The sequence below is a fragment of the Asterias amurensis genome, chromosome 8 (genome assembly GCF_032118995.1).
Source record: "Asterias amurensis chromosome 8, ASM3211899v1".
NCBI classification, from domain to species: Eukaryota; Metazoa; Echinodermata; class Asteroidea; order Forcipulatida; family Asteriidae; genus Asterias; species Asterias amurensis.
Genome location: NC_092655.1, coordinates 2,332,536 through 2,353,899, shown reverse-complemented (window position 1 = coordinate 2,353,899; position 21,364 = coordinate 2,332,536). Strand labels below are relative to the sequence as shown.

At 37.9% G+C, this 21,364-nt stretch overlaps 2 protein-coding genes across 3 annotated transcripts in view; one reads left to right on the top strand and one right to left on the bottom strand.

The window, feature by feature from the left end:
* The first annotated feature begins 1,047 nt into the window (after positions 1-1,047).
* LOC139940347 (transmembrane protein 230-like) lies at positions 1,048-7,845 on the top strand. Its single transcript, XM_071936561.1, has 3 exons — positions 1,048-1,185; positions 1,484-1,617; positions 2,368-7,845. Exons 2-3 carry the CDS (start codon positions 1,537-1,539, stop codon positions 2,629-2,631), a joined length of 345 nt encoding a protein of 114 aa, XP_071792662.1. The 5' UTR covers positions 1,048-1,185; positions 1,484-1,536; the 3' UTR covers positions 2,632-7,845.
* Positions 7,846-7,867: 22 nt separating this feature from the next.
* Positions 7,868-21,364, bottom strand: part of LOC139940346 (uncharacterized) — a 40,859-nt gene continuing 27,362 nt past the window's right edge. The window contains exons 5-10 of one of the 2 annotated variants that reach the window (XM_071936559.1): positions 14,504-14,728; positions 14,154-14,340; positions 9,943-10,136; positions 9,186-9,390; positions 8,818-8,927; positions 7,868-8,489 (exon numbers count right to left, since the gene is read on the bottom strand). In XM_071936559.1, the coding sequence (XP_071792660.1) occupies positions 7,875-8,489; positions 8,818-8,927; positions 9,186-9,390; positions 9,943-10,136; positions 14,154-14,340; positions 14,504-14,728 (1,536 nt within the window). In that variant the 3' untranslated portion in view covers positions 7,868-7,874. The remainder of the gene's footprint in view (positions 8,490-8,817; positions 8,928-9,185; positions 9,391-9,942; positions 10,137-14,153; positions 14,341-14,503; positions 14,729-21,364) is intronic. The other variant, XM_071936560.1, reaches the window with a different exon arrangement.

The window sequence follows — 21,364 nt, the reverse complement described above, 5'->3', positions numbered from 1 at the left end:
AATATAAAACATATACAAATACAATATGAGTGACGTCTCAATGAAACAAGTATTTTAATATAAAAACTGGTGTTGCGTCGTTGGACTATCTGTTATTGTCTCACTCTGCCAGCATGTTCAGTCCGAGTTCTGAGTCACCCAAAAAGTGCCAATTTTTATTTTGTCAAACAAAAAAACAAAGACAAATTCAGCTCAACACAAAAGCTATTTGTCAACTATTATTATTTGTGCACATAAAGCAACTAAAAAACAACACATTTTACAGTAAAGTTCAACATCTTTAGTCGGAATAACTTTTCAAGTTACTTGTATTAATGAGCTGTACAGAAACTCAATCAAAGATGTTCTGATTGAGTTTAAATTAACCATAGATTCTACAAACCAGGCCAGATTGCATGAAAATTGAAAATGGAAAGTCTGATTTCTCAAAAATGTGTCATGATTGTGCTTTGAATAAATACAACTATCCCAAGTAAACAACAATAAAATTTAGGATTGTTGCAATGTTGGACTCACCAAGTGTCTTCTGACGCCTTCAAATAGAGTGAAAAATTGCCGGAATCGGTGAAATTTCACGCCAAAAAACGCCAAGCTATTTCAACTTCAGATCGCCGTGTGACCAACAATATCCACCGCAACACAAAAAAACATGTAATAAAACAGCAGGTACCCACAGTATCCCACACCCTTTTTATGTGTAATGCAATGTCTAAAAAATATATATCGCCTGGGTACCCGTCGAACGTGAGAATGCGAAATGAATGGGGGTTTTCCATTATGAATAAAGGGGTGTTAAATTTTCAGATTCTATTTTGGCTAAGAACAGAGATATAAGGAAGTAAATAAGGAAAATAGACATCACAATTTGTTAAACGGCCTACATTCACTTATTCGTGATTTAATATATTTATTTCGGACCCCCCTTTTCTGCTTTTGGGTTGTCCTCATTATGGGTGGGGCATTGATTAGAGGCATTTTGATGAACAAGGATACTGTCAAAAGGCGCCCTCTATCGCATTTTAATACACTGTTGACCTTTGTCCTTTCATGTGCGCAGTTATGCAGCAGACGACGTGAAATGTATTGAACCTGAATTTCTGGTTTTCCCTGCTGCATTTTTATATATTAAGGTCTTTACTTTCGTGACCAAATAATGTCTATGTGATAACTACGGGAGTTACAAATGTGAGTACAAAATATGTTGTATGATGTCTGAATACGCCATGCCAATGATGAGCATCCAACCATCAAACAAATGCAGAATTAGAGAAAAACAAATCCAATCCAATTTATCTATCCTTCACTCCATGATCATCTGTCATTGTCTTTTTCTTGATTCATGAATTGTTAACACTGTTCAATCATGGAGTATTTCCATAAAATTTTGTATTAATATTATTATTAATTAATGTTCAACGCAATCTCAGACAAATCATTTACCGAGTTTAGTTTTTATCCCATGCCATGTTCCGTTGTTTTTCAGATATGAAAGAAAATTTGGTGTGTAACTCTTGACTACTTCCGAGTCAACATAACATGGCAAAAAGAATGAAGACTGATAAGAGTGTAAAATACACACGGATGACGGACACAGGGGACGGCTACATAGATCTGCAGGTAAGGCCATACAAATAATGGTTTTGATAAACTACAGCCTGACATTCTAACGAGAAGACAGTTTTCTTACCAAATTGTAGTACTTGGTTGGTTAATCCTTCTCCTGTCGCTTCCAGGTTGTGTCTAAAACTTGGGTGTAATCCCTGGTTACAGCAGAAACAGATTCAGCAGCCATTTAGGCTTCTTAACGGCACCCTGAACAAAGATATTGAAAAATAGGGGGACACTAACACAAGTAAATAAAAGAGAAAGGAGCGTAGGGTTTTACATTTTGCATGGTTGGAGTATAAGCGTAACCTTGTGTTAATGTGTAAATTTCTTTTGAATAGTGTTTGGTCTGAGAAGATTCGGTGGTTGACAACTCAACGTTTCGATCAGTATACTCTGATCTGGTCTAGCAACAGAGTCAAGCATCCTCCTGAAGATGATCAGATCATACTGGTTGAACTGTTGAGTTGTTAACCACCGGTTCTTCTCAAAACCAACACTACTCACCGCAAACATAAACCGATGATAACAGATTCTTAAGATGAGTAACCCAGGCCCAATACTTCATGGCAATCAAGGTGTGATCTGCCATGCCCCCTTATCATTGCCTTTGTGCCCTTAAAATGCTACAGTAGAAATTTACAATTTCCTCGTAGAGTACACTTTACCAAGGAGGTTATGCTTTGGTGCCCTTGCCCTTTCAAAAACGAAGCATACAGGCCCGAACTTTGTTGATTATTTTATCATTTCTTACTGCAACAGTTCCAAAGACGACCCTTGAAGATCCCTTGGAGGTCAATCGGTGTTGCTTGCCTCCTACTCGCCATGGGGACCACATTACTCACCATTGGAGCGTTGCTTGTATCAGGACATATCGATAACAAACACAGTGATAGAATGTGGCCTGTGCTGATCCTAGGAATGCTACTCTTCATACCGGGGTTCTATCACGTCAGACTAGCCCTCTATGCTTTCAGGGGATACCGCGGTTACTCGTTTGAGGATATCCCGGACTATGATGATTGAGGTTTATGATGGACTATGATTGCAGAGGATTGGATTGAAATGGTATAGAGTGTCCTCATTACTGCTTAAATAAACAGAGCATCTGACATCTCACCCAGTTTTTCACCCGACAAACAAATTAGGAAAATTTTGGGTAGTTAAAAAGAGCTTTCCAAATCACAATGTTAATGTTTTTTAATTTAACAAAATCCAGTTGTGATGTTTTTATCAGGGTGCAAAATGTGCAATTCACTGAAATAAAAACCCCATTACTCAATAGAACATACCTATTAAAACAGACACATAATTTGGGCTAGATAGACCATGACCAAAGTAATCCGATGGCTGTATATGGAATGATGAACTCTCAAGCAATCACTGCATGCAGGTGCCCTCCATCTGTATCATGTGGGCTACTAAAACTGTGCAACCTAATTGTTAATAATAAAAAAAATTAAAATGAGTTAGATGATATTTGAGTGTGTGAATTTTACAAAGCTCCCTTGGACTAATAGACCGATCCATTAAGCTCCGCCAAATTGCATATTGACCAATCAAAACGCAACGAAGGTCCGACAAATAAAGTCTGACATGCGTGCGCGTATGCTTTGCGAGCGCGGCAGACTTGTGCAGAAAGGCATTGGAGAGACCCCGTGTTCTTGCTCACACGTGCATCTTGGGCGGAGCCTAATGGATCAGTCTATTGAAATGCACAGTTGACTTGCCTGGTGGACCACTTTCCAGAAGCCTTTTAAAATGTAAAGCCTGGTAGATGTCTCATGGCCAGAGTTTTCAACTTTGCTTTGGCCAAATGGGATGGTTATTTGGCATTGGGTAAAATGAAAATGGACTTATCATCAGTGTCACTATTTAAAACCTAAAACAAACAAACAAACAAACAAACATCGACACTGTGGACGTTTTTTGTTTGTTTTTAATTTTGAATAGTATTGTTGTAGTAAAGAGAGTTACATACATATCAATTCAGTACAAATTCATTACATTATACAAAGTACAATACGTTAAAAAATTGTAGTGGTATAGGCAAACTGAACTAATAATAACTCAATACAACATTGCAGTTTACTGTATAAAGTCTAAACTAGTATAATGAACGTGTTTGGTGCATGACTTATAAACATACTTTTTGTTTAAAAGCAACAACATTGGTGGATTTTAGATACTGTTCAATGCAGATTAAACTAACTGTCAAAATCTTTTAACCACAGAAACAACTTTGGTAATTGTCTATATTAAATATCAACAATACAAAATATGATGGATAGAGTATGGTTTTACTTTTGATGATCAAAATGTTATTAAAGTTATCGATACAAATTTTAAACCAAAGCAAAGTGGGGTCTCTCAATTTACCGATGCCTGGAATGTGACTGTTCTCTGCATCTATACCTGAGTTGTGAATTGAATGCATGGGTCAGGGGGTTATCTAAAGATGTCAATTCATTGGGAATAAACAGTTGAATACTTTCTTGATAACATTCTAAATACTTTGTTTCAGAAAGATGTCTGTATCAAGTTGACTTTTATTTAAAAAGATTTCATTTAATTTGTTCTGGTTGTTAAGCCAAGGACTCGCTCCCAGAAAACTTGATCACTATACTAGCCAAGAACCCAATTGGAGAGAAGAGTTTTAGATTTGGGAGGATGTTTAGATTTACATTCAACATAATAATGGGGGAAAAAGTTTTCATAATCAGGTAGATTTTCAAGTTGTTCATGAAACAAGAAAAGAGCGGTCTATTTTCCAGGGAACTTTCTGTGGTATCGGAGATCTGTTAACAAGATAAATATCTGGAGATGAGGACATCCTATAGTAGGATGTTGACATGCCAAGACAACTAGATTTCTGTCGGGCTTGTCTCAATGTCGCCATTTCAAGATAAATATATTGAAATGAGAGCATCCTTTTACAGAAATGTCAACTTTCCCAAGGACATCCTCTAGCAGGCTGCAAACGTACGAAGAAAACTTACGATGTCAGGCTTGTTTCCCAAAGATAAATATCTCGCAATGACGACATCCTATCACTGAGATGTCAACTTCCCAATATAAATTATCTTTGGATAACCAAATCCTCTGGTATCCTCCTTCAATCGTTTTCTATCAGGCGAGTTTCAATGTCGGCAAGTCAACATCCTACTTTCAAGATCTTGTTAATCAACAAAATTTTCTCCGGACCAGGGTAATTCAGATGACTCTTCCTAAGCTATGCTATCTTAAACACAATACTTTAATCTGGGTCATAAATACATTACTGACTGAAAACTAAAAAAGAACTGCTAAAAAAACTAAATACTTGTTTAGGAGCTATACTGGCATGTGGCAAGTTTTGGGTGGGCAAATGGCAATGGCAATACTGGATTGATTAATTATGACTCTACTTATTCTACTCTTGAATTAACTCATGTTTTATAACCACACACACAGATACTTGTCATTTAAGTGGTGGAACACGATGTTGGTGTCCTATGTGGACAATTATACGGTGCCTCACGACGTTATTTTCTTAATCATTCCTGCCCCTTTTGGTTGGGCGAACACAGGGGGATAACGGTTCTTAGTGTTTTAAGTAGTTTCAGAGTGGGGTGTGGTCGAGTTTCTTTTCTTATTTTGTACTTCTTGTAAAACAATTAAATAAAAACAATTTAAATGACAAGGATCTATGCATGACTTACATGAACACTTATTGAATGCAATCGTGCATTGACGTGGAATATAATCATTTGGTGAAATCAGGCTTTCCCATTCTCGGCTTCTGAAATGCACAGGATAGCCCAACCATGGGCATTTGTGCAGATACAGATACATAAACAGAATTGTCCAGATTTCACCTCATGATTACATTCAACGACACAGCACTCAAAGACTCAAGATTTGTATATTGTAAAGATAGCTGAATATGAATGACTAATAATTACAAAACAATGGCAGGTTAAATAAGGTACATTCATGTACATATAATTGTATAAATAAGATAATATGTATTAATATGAATTAAAACAGTGCATAAACTGTGCACACCTCCAAATTGAATAGCAATGACTGTAATCATGTACAGTTTAATTAATATCAGAATTTCAGTATACAATTTAAATGACAGACGTAAACAAAAACTATAAAAAAAAATTAAAAGAGAAAGAAGAATACATATTGATGGAACAAATTGACTAACTATTGAGGAATATTAAAGTTTTTTTCATAGTGACAATAGTGAATGTGTGACTAGAAGAAGCAGAAAGCCTATGTATGGTGACGCGAAAGTCTGAAATTGGGATTAACTTGTTGTCAATTGTTAAAAATATTATAACTTTCTGGTAATAAAACAAAGGCATCCTCAAAAGTGAAGTGCAAGTCTTTGGAATGAAAATAATGAACATAGATAGAGATTGTAGCCGTTGTTCATTGTAAACAAAATTCCTTGGAAATACAGATATCACAAGTTCCTGGAAAACAAAACCAGAAGAAAAATTCTAACAGACTAAACTTAATTCTCATTTGATGAATTTTATATACATACATTGTAAAATGTCAAAACTGTTTTGGTATTTGCTTTTCCTTCATCTTCTTCAAATGGCAAGAATATATTTACAGTACATTATGAATACTAACAGGCAAGTACGTATAGGCTGTGGTATTGAATACACATAGAGACTAATAATAGCTACCTAATAAAAATCCTGACTCCAACTTTATAAAACACTTAGCTTACCAGAAAAAGGTTACCAGCCATATTACCATATCAGATTCAACAACAATGACTTGGTTTTGCTTATCAATCAGAAAAAGCAAATGTTTCTATCTAAGCAGCTCTGAAATTTTAACCCTATTGGGCCCAAAGTAAGCAAAAATAGTTTTGCTAAACAAAACCATGTCCTTTGTACTTGTGGGTGGTCCATCACTTATTTCTTGTTAGCAAAAATTTCTTAAGCGATATTGTTCAATTTCTGAAGCAATATTTTCCACTAAGGCAGGTAATGGATAAACCATGCATCTGAATTCACAGAGCTTTAAATCGGTTACCAACCAAACTGCAGTGTTACATTTATAGGAAATAGCTGGTCTCCGGCCTAATTTTGCTTTTAGCAGATAAATTTACATAGTAGAAGTAGTTTAAAGTCAGTTCTCAAAAAAAAAAAAAAAATATGAACCACAGTAAAATAATAAATGAGGTAAAGAGTTGAAAGCATTTTGAGTTTGGAACGGTATAAGCCACCCTGTATATAATATATCCTCATTTAACCGTAGGGCCAGATTAGTTTTTATCAGGATAATGCTGATTTTCAGGCAAAAATATTAAGAAAGATACAAGATAAGTCGCCTATGAAAGTTTCATAGTTTTCTCGCTGAGGGAACAGGAAAAAATCCTACCACCGCCTTTCAAAAAGAATGTCCAATTCATCCAACTTTAGTGAGGTGGCAGCAGGTTAAAAAAGTATACTATACTTGTCTTCAGGAGTCGGCACTTGTCCAAAAAGAAATTTACATATATATGGTTGTGCCTGTGAGCTTATAATTATTAGTTGTTTATTTGAAGTTAACATTTACGTGGCATAAACAAAAGTACAAAAGGAAATTATTTTAAAATGAAAATTGACAATTAAAAATTACAAATGAAAAATCAATGTCATAACACTATAGGCACAACATACATGTAAATTAAATATTTTATATCATTTTGCATGGAAATTAAATACTTTTGGGGGTCTAAAAAATAACTAAGATTAACTATTTTACATCATACATAATTTTCCTTTTGCCAGAGAGGGAATGACTTTACAAGTACCACTTGGTCATCCAAAGACTCATAAAGTAACCCTAGAAGACTTACACCCAATCTACCTTGAACCGGGGTCCTAAAGGTGGAGACGAGAAAAGATACTACTTCGCCAACCTGACCGACTATTACACTTAGCCGAGAGAATGGATACGCTCAGTGGATGACATATCTATCAGCCCAAAAGCCCTGTGATGTATAATACTGGCAACGGTTCTGCTTTGAATTTTTTGTTTGGCAATTAACTTTTAAAACATAATCCTAAGTTATGCAGTCCTTGGATTCTCCTATAGTCCCGTACCATTTTGTTTTACCTCATATTTGCAAGTGATTAAACCCAGACGGCAAGCAAAAATAGTCTGGTCCTTCTATACAAATGCATAATCCCCATTGTGATTGATACTCGTGCACAGGATACCCGACCAAAATGGCTGCTGCGTGATTTAAAATCTTGTGATTTGTAGCTGCGTTACTTGCTAAGGAAATCAAAATTTGCCTTGACACATCTTCCCGTCGGAACATCGAGGGCGCTTACTTTGATTTCTGTGTCGCCAAACTGCATGGTCAGTTGGAGCTCCCTCCGTTTCCCCCCAGCAGTCACAACGCTCTGTGAATCAGACACGTCAATGTGCATCGTGCCGCATTTCTGGACCCCTTCGTCTGTGATGAATTGTACGTTCTCCTTCTCCGTGCAGTAAATATTGATGATGATAGCCGTTTGGTCTAGCTTTGCTGGGGTGTAGCTCCTCGTGGCTTTATCCCCGACCGCGATGGATTGATCGGCCTGTACGAAGGTATCAAAAATGTCTCTACACCACTCCGCGCTGTCCTTCACGACGTGCTTCTCCTTGGGGTGTTTTGTGGAGTCAAATTTGTTCAGCACCCCGACGCCATACGTCAGACGTGAGCGGCGGACACGCACTGCGGTGGGGTCCAGCCCGAACATGACGGCACCTTTGAGAATGGTCAGCCCAACATCCCGGGGGATGATCACTCTTAAACGACTTGCAAACTTCTTCCTCATTCTGTTCTGCAGCAGTGAGGATTGAGCAAAACCCCCGGCTAAAAATAGGTAAGACACCCCCTGTGAGAGAAAAAGATTCACTCTGAGTACACTAAGTAAAATATAACGGGGGATTTGAACATAATTTTTGAAACTACTCATACAGTAGCAGCTTGAAAATGAAACTACTCTAGAAATCATTCAGCCTTGTTAAAAGGAAAGTTAGTGTAAAGTGGAGCCAAATACAAAATAATTTGTGACTCTACTCAACTTCTTGAAGGTCTTTAAACAAGGCTTCATCGACATTGTGCATTTTGTAGTTTAAAAAAAAATACAACATTGTTGCGATGTGTATGTTTTTTTATTTTAAACTCATCGTTCAAGCTTTTTCCACTGACACGATGATTACCTGTAGTTGTGGTTCATTGAGTAATCCTTCAACCAGAGAGATGATATTTGCCACTGCTGGTCTAAATAGCTGCTGCATACCTTCTGGACTTAAACGCAACATACCTGGAACTCAAGAGACAAAGGTGGAGAAAATATAATGGGCCTTATATGTAAAATGAGTAATGGCTTTAAGAAAAGGCCCCTCAAGAAAAAATTTTGTTTTTTTTGGGGGGGGGGGGCAAGGGTCACAAGGTCCTGAGCTGGGGGGCTCTGAATGTATACACCTGTCTAATGAGCGATTTAGGCTCGGGACAGACTTTACTTTTACTTTACTTCAAAGACATATTTAATCCTGAAGGACTATTAATTCTAAACTGTGCTTGATACCTTGAGCAGACCATGTGACGTCCCTGCTGTTGTACTTCCAAATGGCATCTTCAGCAGACGCTTTTTCCCTAGTGTACTTCTTGTAGTAGTCAATGAAGGAGAATGGCAAAGACACATTGAGAGGGTTGTGTTTGTAGGGGTTTGCGTTGCGCTTACGGGACTCAAAGGCTATCATCAGATCCACCCAGCCAGCTGGCCGCTTAATCTGCAAAGCACAACAAAAGAACAGACTTCAGCAATTTGAAATATTCCTTTTGATATTTTAAAAGCTGAACGAAATATTTAAAATTTAACCAGAATGAAAACAAAACGATAATGATCATGATACAAAAATGTTGATATTTGATTTTTTTCTACAAGTGTTTCAAGATAAAAGGGGAAAAGTTTACATAATCAGGAAGGTTAATTTCAGGTAACTTTTTGCAGAATTAGAGAGAATTGGCATCTCATTTCTATCCCACTTTTTAAATAATAAACCACAAGGGAAACTGGGCAAACTTTAAATAATTTTGGGTTGAACAAAGACAAATTTACTTGAGCGGGATTTGAACCAACAAGCTCTGGAAACGTACCGGCGCTCTACCAACTGAACTTTCTAGCTCTATGACGGTGGTCTCTTTGTTTGGCAATATCGTTGTTCAAGGGTGCTAGTCAGAAGCCATACAACGCTAACTGCCATGTAGCCAGCAGTTGCTAGCCTGGGAGCAGGTTTACACCATAGTCTAATTTTCCTAGTTTTCCTAAAACCTTTGTCTACCTTAAACTCCTCAATGAAGTCTTTGGTGAAGATTCCCACCAAGAGTTTTTCAAATTCTCTATCGACGCTGACGGAGCCGTACATTCCTCCCGCAGCCTTGTGCAGCTCCTTGAGTGTTCCCATCTCCTCCTCCACTTCATGAACCGTGATATCTACCGTCCCTCCTCCACAGTCAACCACCATGTACCGGGTACCTAGGTTTGGAAAAACAGAGTAAGTTGAGGCAGGGTAAACTTTTGAGTAGATACTCAAGAAATCAAAGTAAGAAGTTTAGATCTAGCAGAACACTACTTCGAACTTAAACACTTTAATTTCTAGATGTAAATTCTCTTCCTACAGCATATTTCACACAAGTGGTGAGAATTGTGAATGAAGGACAAAGATCCGGCAGTGTTCAAAGTTTGCTCCTGAGCTATCCTGTGCAAATTTTAAAATCATGCAAGTTAAAAAGGTTTGCAACATAAAAAATATGGCACGCCGCAGAGTTCTGCAGAGTTCTGAGACCCATAGGGGTCAGAACGGGGTGAGAAGATACAGTTTAGCCCATAAGGCCTACAAGACAATTTGAAGACAAAACAAGACAACAAATCCTAAAAACCAGGAAAAAATCCCAAGAAGCCAGAGTATAACATGCATTCACAAATACACAGACGAAGGGTGTATGTGCGCCCCAAGTGACCTCTACTTACACCCCTAACTTTTCCTCCAACCCTGGGAGGCTGATCCATGACTTACCAGTGTAAGCCACAGAAGCTTGTGCTGAATAAACACTTACTACACAATTAGTGATGAACATGTAGTCTGAGATGAGGGTACTGACCAGCAGCTAAAGCAAGGTCTAGCTCAATGAAGTATTTGTTTTATGACTACCTCATATTATTAGGAATACTAGTAAAGGCACTGGACATAATTGGTAAATGTCGAGACCAGTATTCTCACTTGGTGTAACACAACATATGGGATGAAATAAACAAGTCTATGACAATTTTTGACTTAATTAGTCATAGAAGTTGCAAGAGAATAATGAAAGAAAAACACCCATGTTGCACCATTTTTTTGTGCTTTCAGATGCCTCACAAACAATCAACGATTCTAAAAACCGAAGGAATAGTTTGCATTTATTACAATGACCAACTTGTACAGGGTACTCCGATATGGGAAAGATGCTACCCGACAAGGAATTGGAAATAATAAATGTTACCCTACCAAGCAAGTTTTTTATTTAAAGGGGACAATATCAGAACCAGAATAAATAAATAAACAATTGTGCTCAATATAGTAGAGCTGCTTAAGCAGAAAATATTGCTTTAAAGCCATTGGACCCTTTCGGTTCAGAAAAAAAAATAAAAGTTCACAGATTTACAAATAACTTACAGGGTTTAAAGAAGGCAATGGTGAAAGACTTCTCTTGAAATATTATTCCATGAAATGCTTTACTTTTTGAGAAAACAGCAAAACAATATAAATTCTCGTTAACGAGAATTACGGATTTATTTTAAACACATGTCATGACACGGCGAAATGCGCGGAAACAAGGGTGGGTTTTTCCGTTGTTTTCTCCTGACTCCGATGACCGATTGAGCCTAAATTTTCACATGTTTGTTATTTGATATAGAAGTTGTGGTACACAAAGTGTGGGCTTTGGAAAATACTGTTTACCGAAAGGGTCTAATGGCTTTAAAGGTTTCTGCTAAGCAAAAACTAGCAGGATACTAGTTATAAGTAATGGCACTATGGCTGCTAATGTTTGTAAGCATGATCTTGTTGTCCTTTTTGTCCTTTCAAAGCAGCTCTATGAAAATTGGCCCAGGTCTGGACACATTTAAAATTCATCCCTTGCTTTCATAAATTGAACCAACCAAGAAATGAAAGGGTTGCCCTTTGTAAGGCGGTTTAAGAAATACAAAACTTACCCTGACCTCCTGGGAGCAAAATTTCAAGGGACGAATTACGGTATTTGTTAAAATATTATGACTAAGTGAAGAAACAGATCTTCAGATTGTCCTTTCATCCAGGCCACTTGAATCAACAAGTGTGAGCCAGGGCTGGCCTAATTTTTCTTGACTTCCCCCCCCCCTTTCCCAAATGGTAACAAACAGCTGGTTATTGACAAAGACTAATGATACGGATTACCAGGCAATGACCTTTGCTCTCTGTGTGGCGCTGTAGAAGGAGTTCCAATGTTAAAGGTAGGATACTGGTAATGATTGAAAAAACTTACTACCGACTTTCTAATCTTGAAAAGATTACTTTTTATAAATGTTCTCTCTGGACGAATTGTCCTGAGAAAACATAGGCCCCTTTCTAAACCACGGCTTCGGCTTTTGATTCGGCTTCAGTTACCGTCCTCTCGTCTGAAGCCCAGAGCGCCTATACGCACAGCACGCGCAATTATGAAAACAATCGTCGTTTGAAAAGGGCCACACCCATCTGAAATATGATATGGGATGAAAATGCTCCCCTGATGGTAAGCCTTTTGTTTCAATTGGTCCGATCTGTTTTTTTATAAAAGGGAAAAGACAGCTTCAACGATAATTCCAATGAGTTGACAAATAAAAATCTCAAGATGAGAATGAAATGTTCTTAAACCCCCATCAACAATAGTGTTGTGTTATCCTTAATTCCCTTTAAGCTATTAATAGCTTGGGACACTAGTCCTGTGCTGTGTCTTTGGGCATGGTCAACAGGGGCCATTACATAAAATTTATAAGCACATAAAAAGTACTTCCTTAACACAGAAAAGTATATAAACATATATAGATAACTAGCTAAAAATACATTAAAGTTTACATTGTTGTGACTGGTGCCCCATTCAATATTATTAGCTTAGCAAACCAATTTGTCAATGAATGTTTTCTGCTTAACAGCTTTATGAAATTGGGCCAAGGATGCAGTGTGAAAACCAGGCATGGATCCATAAACTAACAAACTAGAATGATATTATTCTCATCAATGATCAATGAAAATGATCTTTATGTAAAGTTGTTTTGCTTTGCCTTTCTTGAACTTGAGAAGGGTTTAAAGAACAGGGCCTGAAGTAAACAACCAATGTTCAGCTGGTGTACTTCAGGTTTGGAGTAATTGAAACAATGGGGAAAACAGGCAGGGCTTTAGAAAACAGCTTTTGAAAGTATTGTTTTCGGTTCCCATCAAGTGAACTTTGGTTCTCATTGGGTGAACTTTACTTTTGCTATGCCAGTTGTTTCACTCGATCTTGTGCCAGAGGAGGGCGACTGCACATAGCCTGGGGGTACATCACCACTGTGATGTTAGGGTGAGTGGTAATAGGCAAAATGAGAAGACCAAGCTTGGACTTTGAAAAAGGCAGTAATATAGTTGGGTACAAAGTGTACTGTTGTGAAATTCCATCGAGTGGACTTGACTTCTGCCATTTCTTTTCCAGTGTTTGTCTTGTGCTGGAGGATGGCTGCATTTTGCCTGAGGTTCACAACCACTGTGATGCTTAAGTTTTGTGTTATATTCTAAAATCTGACTTAGGTTCAGAAAAAACGTTCAAGTTTTATTTTAGGCTAGCCCATCAGGGCCCATCAGAGCTCTGCTTCATACAATACAAGCACAAAGCAAAGAATCAGCGCTTACGGAAGCAGCAAATTCCAGGTATAGGAGGGTATTTTCGCTCGAGTGTGTACATACTCCACGTTACAGTTGGTTCCAGTACCCACTGCTAAAATGATTCAAACTGCCTCTAGCTACAGCAATATTGGTGGTCTTAATGTAAGACATCTGCTCTATAACGGAAAAGGTGTGTCCTGATGCAGTGCCTCCATGGGATTATGAATGATTGATAATTTTGTCAAAAATGAGCTTCTGATAAGAAAGGTTTCCTTGTTACTTAGGTCAGATCCAGAGAGGAAAACCCATTAGACAAATTGAGAAATACTGAAAAAAAGTAAAGACATGTTATTGGGCACTCGGGACCAATTACACAAGGATTGGGGAGGGCAATGTCTGCAAGATGTGAAGGAAAGGCATGGGAGAGTATGTGAGGTAGGGCAAAACATCATAAATATCTTCAGGGTGACCTTAAAATCAAAAGCAGTTTTTATTGACTTAATTCAAGGATCCATGGGCGAGGCATTTTAAAAACTATGACACTTTTGTTCACCAGAAAAAAATCCTTTTTCTGACTTGACTATTCCTTTCTCCCTTTCTCACCAAAGATAAACTAAAAGTTTGCAAATTTTCCTTACCATGGCGAATATTTTCAGACACTTGGCTGTTGTATTTTTCCGGCTTATCCACCGACCACTTCTGGCGCTGTGAGAGTCTCTCTGGGACCAATTCTCTCATCCTGAGCTTACGGATGCAGATGGATGCCGCCTCGGGCTCAAGGGCAATGAGGAGCTGCTCTGGGCAGGAGGAAGATGCTATACCAGCCTGGCAAAGATGAAAAGAGGAAAATGAAAAGCTTGATAGATGGCTGAAAAAAGGGAGATACTTGTTTTTATTTCCAACAGCTTTAAATGTTACTAAGTAAATTTTGATGAGTAGGAGTAGAGGTTTATGTTAACCAACTTAAACACTGTACCAGGATACCTACCCTGTACGCAGCTCGTCTCATAAACTGCTTGGCCGGTTGTTTCCAGATGGCAGGTACAGTCAACACCCAGCGAATGTCTCCGGGGTCAAACTTGCCATCATTGGATTGGTCGCACAGTTCCTCCATGGCGTGCTCCCTGAAGAACCGCAGAGCGTTCTCAAACACCTTGATGGCTGGAATCTTCTTTCCATTGGCAGCTGTCAGCTCCGTGTCCAGATTCAGATTCTAATAAAATGTTTATTGAAAAAAAGAAAAAGTGCATCACTTTCCATTTTGGTTCCTTTGATGCGCTTCTAAATATAATAGAGAAAAATATGCACTTCAAAATGAAGATTAGAGATTCCTAATACAGAAGGAAAATATTAATAACATTAATAATAGCTAATTCTTATATAGCACATATTCAATAGAAAACAGAATCTTCAATAGTATCTTGACCCACTCAGGAACAAATGTAACGGAAATGGAAATTTGGTTAGTCTGAGGAAAGTACACAAGTTCAATTCAGAGCCAAGAACAATAAAAAGCACCCATATGAATTATAAATTTTAGCATTTAATTACTTTATTAAGGAATCTTATTCAAATTTTCTCATGACATTTACAATAAGTCAAAACTAGAATTTTTGTTTTAGTTGCAAAATTGTTTTGCTAAAAGCTAATGATGTCTCTTCTTTGACCTCACAATAAATATAACCCCACACAATTAAATGCAATTTACGAGTTGCTTTTTAAATAGGCTTTCTGCCACCCAAACACCCGAGCAAACGGTTAACCATAACTTGATATTTTGACTTTTTCTCCAATTTGAGGCAAAAATGGCAATGATCCAACTTTTCCATACTCAACATTCATACCACAAGATGATAATTAATCAAACACATAAATTGCCATGGCGATGTCTTACAAAGAAATGTAGGACAGTTTCAAGAAGGTGGGACTGAGAGGGGGGGGAGGGTGTGTTCAGGACCACCCTTCAGTCGGTGATCCATCTCTTGATCTCCAGGAGGTCCTTGAGACTTTCCGGCCTGGCAGAGTCAAACCAAACACAAATAATATGTATAGAATGACCACTGTTGCAACAAAACTGGTCTCGATCTAGGTATCCTGTGGTCTCGGTCTTGGCCTGAATGCTCCCGGTCTCAGAAGACCAGCCTTCTTACCATTAAATGGAACACATGAAAGTAAAGCACATCACAACGATGATAGTTTTTTTTAAAGCTTTTGCCTTACCCTGGACGACCCCTGCCAACAAAGAATTCTGTCCGAAGATTTAAAATAAATAACCAGATGAACAATTGGCAGGAGGTTGACAACATCTCAACCTAGACCCTCCACTGCCAGTGCGGTACGATTGTGCATCCAAATAAACTCAGTACAGAACAGGAGTTAGTAGCTTGGTTTCTTTTCACATGTTGTTTATTTGTTTCAATGGGACTAAAATTGTGCTGACAATCACTCATACAGGTGTCCCGGTGTTTCTGGCAGTGGCTGCTGAATGCGCCACAGCATCTTGTAAAGGCTAAACATGCTACATAAAATCGTATTATATTTAAAAACAATGCAAAATAACTGCCCTTAAAATGTTTCTGTTTCTTCAAGCACCTTGAGTACCTTATTGCGACTTGATCCCTGTTAATTTATGCTTTGAATTTCAGCAGCCTTAAGAAACTGAACCTAGGAGTGAGTTACGAGTTGAGGGTCTTTTAAGGGGGAAGATGTTAGAAATGGAACGTCAGTTGTTGATGGATGCTCACCTTTGGAATGTTAAAAGCTTTTTTAGGGTGTTTTTTCTTCTTCCCCTGAACGTCTTGTGTCAATTTGTTTTTATGGAGTTTGAGAAGGAGTGAAGTCTATTTGATTCTCATCCATTTATGTCAAATATCTTCTGGGACTTTCGGACTGTGGTCATTGCACCCACAAGGTGATGACTGTAGAGTCTTTTTTAGGAACTGAAATTTTGAAACTCAAATAAATTTACCAAGCTGTCCTTCAACACCCTTATAAAATCTCTGACTGTTTATGGGTGGGGTCCCTGCCTCTTGCAAGCATGCTATAAAAAAGTTTTGCAGATAAACAGCATGGATTGGGTTTTTGGTCTTTACAATTACACCAAATGAGGATACTGGTATTTGATGATCATTAAAGGGGTCCATGCAGTGCATGAGCATGAGGACACTACAAATCATCATTTACTTTGTAGTAACTGCCACACCTTAAATGTATGAACAGACATTAGGTTTTTAGGGATTTGTCTGGGTAAGTCAGGCAATGTGTGTAAAATAACGGGAATCAATTACATGAGAGTGATATCGACTTGTCTAATGGAGGGAAACATTTATCACGATTGATACCATTCTGATCCAAGGTCTGCGGTGGAACTTGCCAATAAGTAAAAGCCTCGTCTTGATCAATTTATTGACTTGGCTGAATCATAAAATACAAGCACGCTCATTGCTCGATGTGATTTACCATTATTCAGATGGACCACTGGGCCCAGATGAGAGTTATTGATTTATATGAGACTCTCCATGTATAAAACCCAAACATTCCTGCCTTAACTCAAAACTGGAATTCTTTGCTTTGAATTAAACACATATTCTAGGCCTTTTAGTGTAAAATGGTGGAAAACATTGATCATTTTATATGTGACCAAACATATAATAAACCTGTGACAATTTGGGCTTAGTCCAATAGGTGAGTGAGGAGAGTAATAAAAACATCAAACAAGATGTTTGTTATCCTAACCAATCTGGTATAACACCTGTAAGGCAAGTATTTCTCAACACATTTTAAACGACAACTGGTGACGGTGCCTCTACGGACTACCAAACACTGTCTTTTACTGCCTGTAGGAAAACTGGTGCATGGGCAGCCTTTAAAATAAGAAAATATAAAGATATAAAAAATTTGTTTTTTTCCCCCCAGGCAATAATATCCCTTTAAAAAATACTCTGCAAGAGTCTGACCGAAATGTTGTAACCTTAAGGGTCACCTCATTTAAACAAAACCCCACCGTATGACAACAGGTACAAATCATGGACAGTTTCCTCCAATACAGGGACGGGGGAAGCGAGGCAACATTTCCCTACAGTGTTGTTAAAACCAAGGAATGCCTCGCTAAGGTTCAATGACAACAATTTCAGGCTCCATAAATCTGTTTATTTGATAGCACGCTATATAAAAATACATTAAAGGTGGTATTCTACTCATGCCACTAAGTAGCGGGAGCAAATTGCAATGAATTGCTCTTTAAAAAAAATAACATGTATTTATAAATGGTACCCTCTGTAAAAACACAGTTGGTCAAACAGAAAAAGTGAACGACCAAAGTACAACATTTCTTTAAGTAGAATTGGAAATTATGCATGGTGGGAGTACCTGAGAAGAACCGTTGGTTTAACAATTCCTTCTCTTAGACTAATACATCTCGGAACATCACTGAACCGAAGGGGGCAGTTAAGAAACTCGGTTATTTGATTCAACAAAATAATTTCTTTCAGCACTAAGACAGAAATGGAGTCAAGACCGTAGTCTAGATGATGTCACCTGTTTATACAGAGTGACCTTTCATGTATAGCACTTTTCTTGATTGTATATTTGTACATGAAATATGTTATTACAAGTCTTGTCAAATGTCAAGACTCAAGACACCATAAGGTGTGGGCGGTTTTGTCAGCAAAAGTTAAAAATACAAATTCCATCACCCTCCTACTTTTATTTCTGATGAAGAATGATTTTTTACATTATTACCAGAGAAATTTAATTTCATTCCAACGTTCTGGCTTTACAAACCCCCAAAATAAATGGACTGCCCGACTTAGCAAATGGCTTTTCCAGCATCGTCACTTACTCCCTCCCCAGTTCCATACTACAAACATTCTTGTTAACCCGTTTCTTACTTTACAAAGTACTGTTTAGAATTGTATTCTCCAGAAATATTCCACACCAAAACAATATAAAGGTAATAATAAGGAAGTCTTTCTTACCAAACAAAATGTATCTTGCTGATTTGTGTTGCCTTGGTACATCCCAAATTCAAAAGTATTTCCTGAGTGATAATGCCTGCACGAAACACATTACTGGTCATGTATGTCGCTTGATGAAACTTTTTGAGTACATGAAAAAGATTGTACATGCCTTTACCTTGAGAGTTAAGAAATCAGCCAAGTCTATGGTCTTTTATATTCATACAAAACAACATCTCCAAATGAGAGCAGAAACAAAATAACAAGTCAGGCCTGGTACATGCTTTTTGATATTACCAAACTAATATACAACATATCAATAAACCACCTGCAAATGTGAAAATGCATGTACCACCTAGGGAATTCACTCTAGCCCCGGGACAATCTCCTCCAAATTTGGGTGTCCTCTCTGGGCCGACTTGTTGTCACTTTATTGTGTAATAACTCATGATGGCTTCATGAAACCTGATAATATAAGCATTTTCTAAATATAGTTTGCAAACTACTTGCAAAAATGTAGAGACTGCAAACTTTTTTGGATGAGGTATTCCTTTCGGGGTAGTAAATCTATTGCCAATTTGGACATACTTAGGAATAGGATAAGTTTTTGTTTAAAGGAGTGGGAATCAGTGGTTCAAGAACGGAGCAGCCTACACATCAAAAGATTCCAAAAAGCCTATACACAATTTTGGGAAAGTTTGAAGTCAAAATTAATAACATAATGTTTTTAAATCAACAGAGATTTTGAATTGTGAAGTCTGTTAGAAGGGGCATGGCAATTTTTCCCAGGTATGGGGCACTGGTACGAGGAAAAATCTAAATTTGCACTGGAACTTTGCAGAGGACACCACAGTAAAAGCACAGGGCACCATGGCAATTGCTTTGGGTGTTGTTGGTTATTTTGAGGCCTGCCCTGCCTTTAAATGTTAAGCCTCCCAGTAGTTTGACTCCAGTTGCACAGAAAGCACTAGAAGTGGTACAAACCATGGGAAACTAAACATGTCGTGGAGGTAACTCCCCTAGTAAAAACAACAGGGGTGTAGAGAACACCTCACAACACGACAATGCACTCAACTCAGAAAATGAAAGTATGCTTTTTGTGATTGACCCTCAAATAAATAATCGGCCCCCAGTTGCCTCAGGGTTAACACACGTTGCGCTAGAACAAGCTCTCCCTTGATAATGCTTTCAACACCGCTGAAACTTTAGCAAATATGGAGAGGCTGTGAAAAAGATCAAATTAACTGGCTGGATTTGCTGGAATTTTTTCTTTTGATGGTAAACAGGGAAGTGATCAGGGATGGAATTCAGGCCAGTTGAACCTACTGAAACTCAAAAATGAAGTATTTAGTGGGATATTTCTTTTGACAGGGTTTGGATGCATACCAATATTTGTAGTCTTGCCAATTTGTATTTTCTCTTGTCTATTGTGTTTTTGTGCGTAGTCTGCTTAGTGGCACAAGTTGTAGGCCTATAACCCACCCTTCATTTGTCCATCAACTTTTATATTATTCTTGTTCCTTGTTCTTAAATTTCATGTTCCCACCATGCTGGATTTTTTTCAGGCAATTTTTAATTGTTTGTTGCAACTCTGTGTATTGTGTTTTTGGATTTTCAGGTCTTTTTAAAAATCTTGTTGCTGCTTCTTACGGTATATCGGGAGCAATTCAGCTTTTGGCTGCAATGCATGATAATAATGTCCATTATGAATGAATAAATATTCCTTGAACGGCATTTTGAGCACAGCACACATATCATATCGCCCTCTGTTGCTCAGCCATAGTAAGGAAATAATACACTCAATTAAGTTTATATTTCATGGCGTATTTTCAATAACTACAAACACTGTATTCTGTATTTGTCAACAAAAAGACTTTTTAAAATACTGGGAACATACATCATGCTCATTGCTATCATCTCCTAGTGCAGCTAACATTACAACCCTGATACTAACTCTCACTTGTGAACAGCATGCTAAGTTCCATTGAAAAAATGAAAATCTCAAGAAATATACATAGATGACCTTGTTCCACTCTCTCAACACACTACAGTTTTGTCAAGACCCCTCACTGGTAGGTGTGACACTGGTCAAATTTAATAAATTCTGACACCAACCATCTTGGACCACCTGCTTCTCCACTGTCTCTAGCATTCCATTCATATCAACAAGCTCAACTACACTAGGTCACTGGTTGAATAAGAAAAGACCCTGGCCCCGTGACCTTTCACCTCAAGGTCAGCTTACCCTGGCTTAGAGGTCAAGGGGTTAGTTGTGGAATGGTATGAAAAGTGGGGAAGGACCATGGAGATTTGGTTTCAAAACTTGCAATGGTTTCAACCAGCAATTACTCAATAAGGATAATAATACTCTCTCTACCAACACCGTAGTAACAACCGTACCGTTAAGAATTTCACAGCTGGAGTTTTGATATAAAAGACAAAAATATACAAAAAGCAACAGTGACACCAATACTATTTTTTTGTTATATATAAAATCACAGAAGCTTGAGTGGAATATGGAATAATATGGGACAAACTATGTCCCAAACCCTCACTGATTCTGCAGTTTCAAGAGTTCATTGAAAATAAACCAATCTTTCCATAATCTGATGACTTTTGTTTAATTACAATCTCCCTGATTGTGGAAATGTTTTCCCTAATTACACTAGTTATTCTTCAAGGTGGTAATGAGGGACAAAAGGGCATGGGGAACCATCGTGATTCAAGGAAATCACTAGACTTGAAGCATTGCATAGCTCCCTGCTGGTAACTTTGTAGAAACTTTGTCCCCATTATGTTGAATGCATTTCTAGATCTCTCTGATGGTTGCAATCTCCTTGATTGTGGAAACTTTTTCCCTACTATGTTGAATCGTGGAGGAAGAATCTTCATCT

What these genes read in the sequence shown, in the direction of transcription:
- LOC139940347 (XM_071936561.1), top strand. Translation starts at nt 1,537, where the DNA reads ATGGCAAAAAGAATGAAGACTGATAAGAGTGTAAAATACACACGGATG. An exon ending in ACGGCTACATAGATCTGCAG is followed by an intron (nt 1,618 to 2,367) that starts GTAAGGCCATAC and finishes TTACTGCAACAG; the next exon opens with TTCCAAAGACGACCCTTGAA.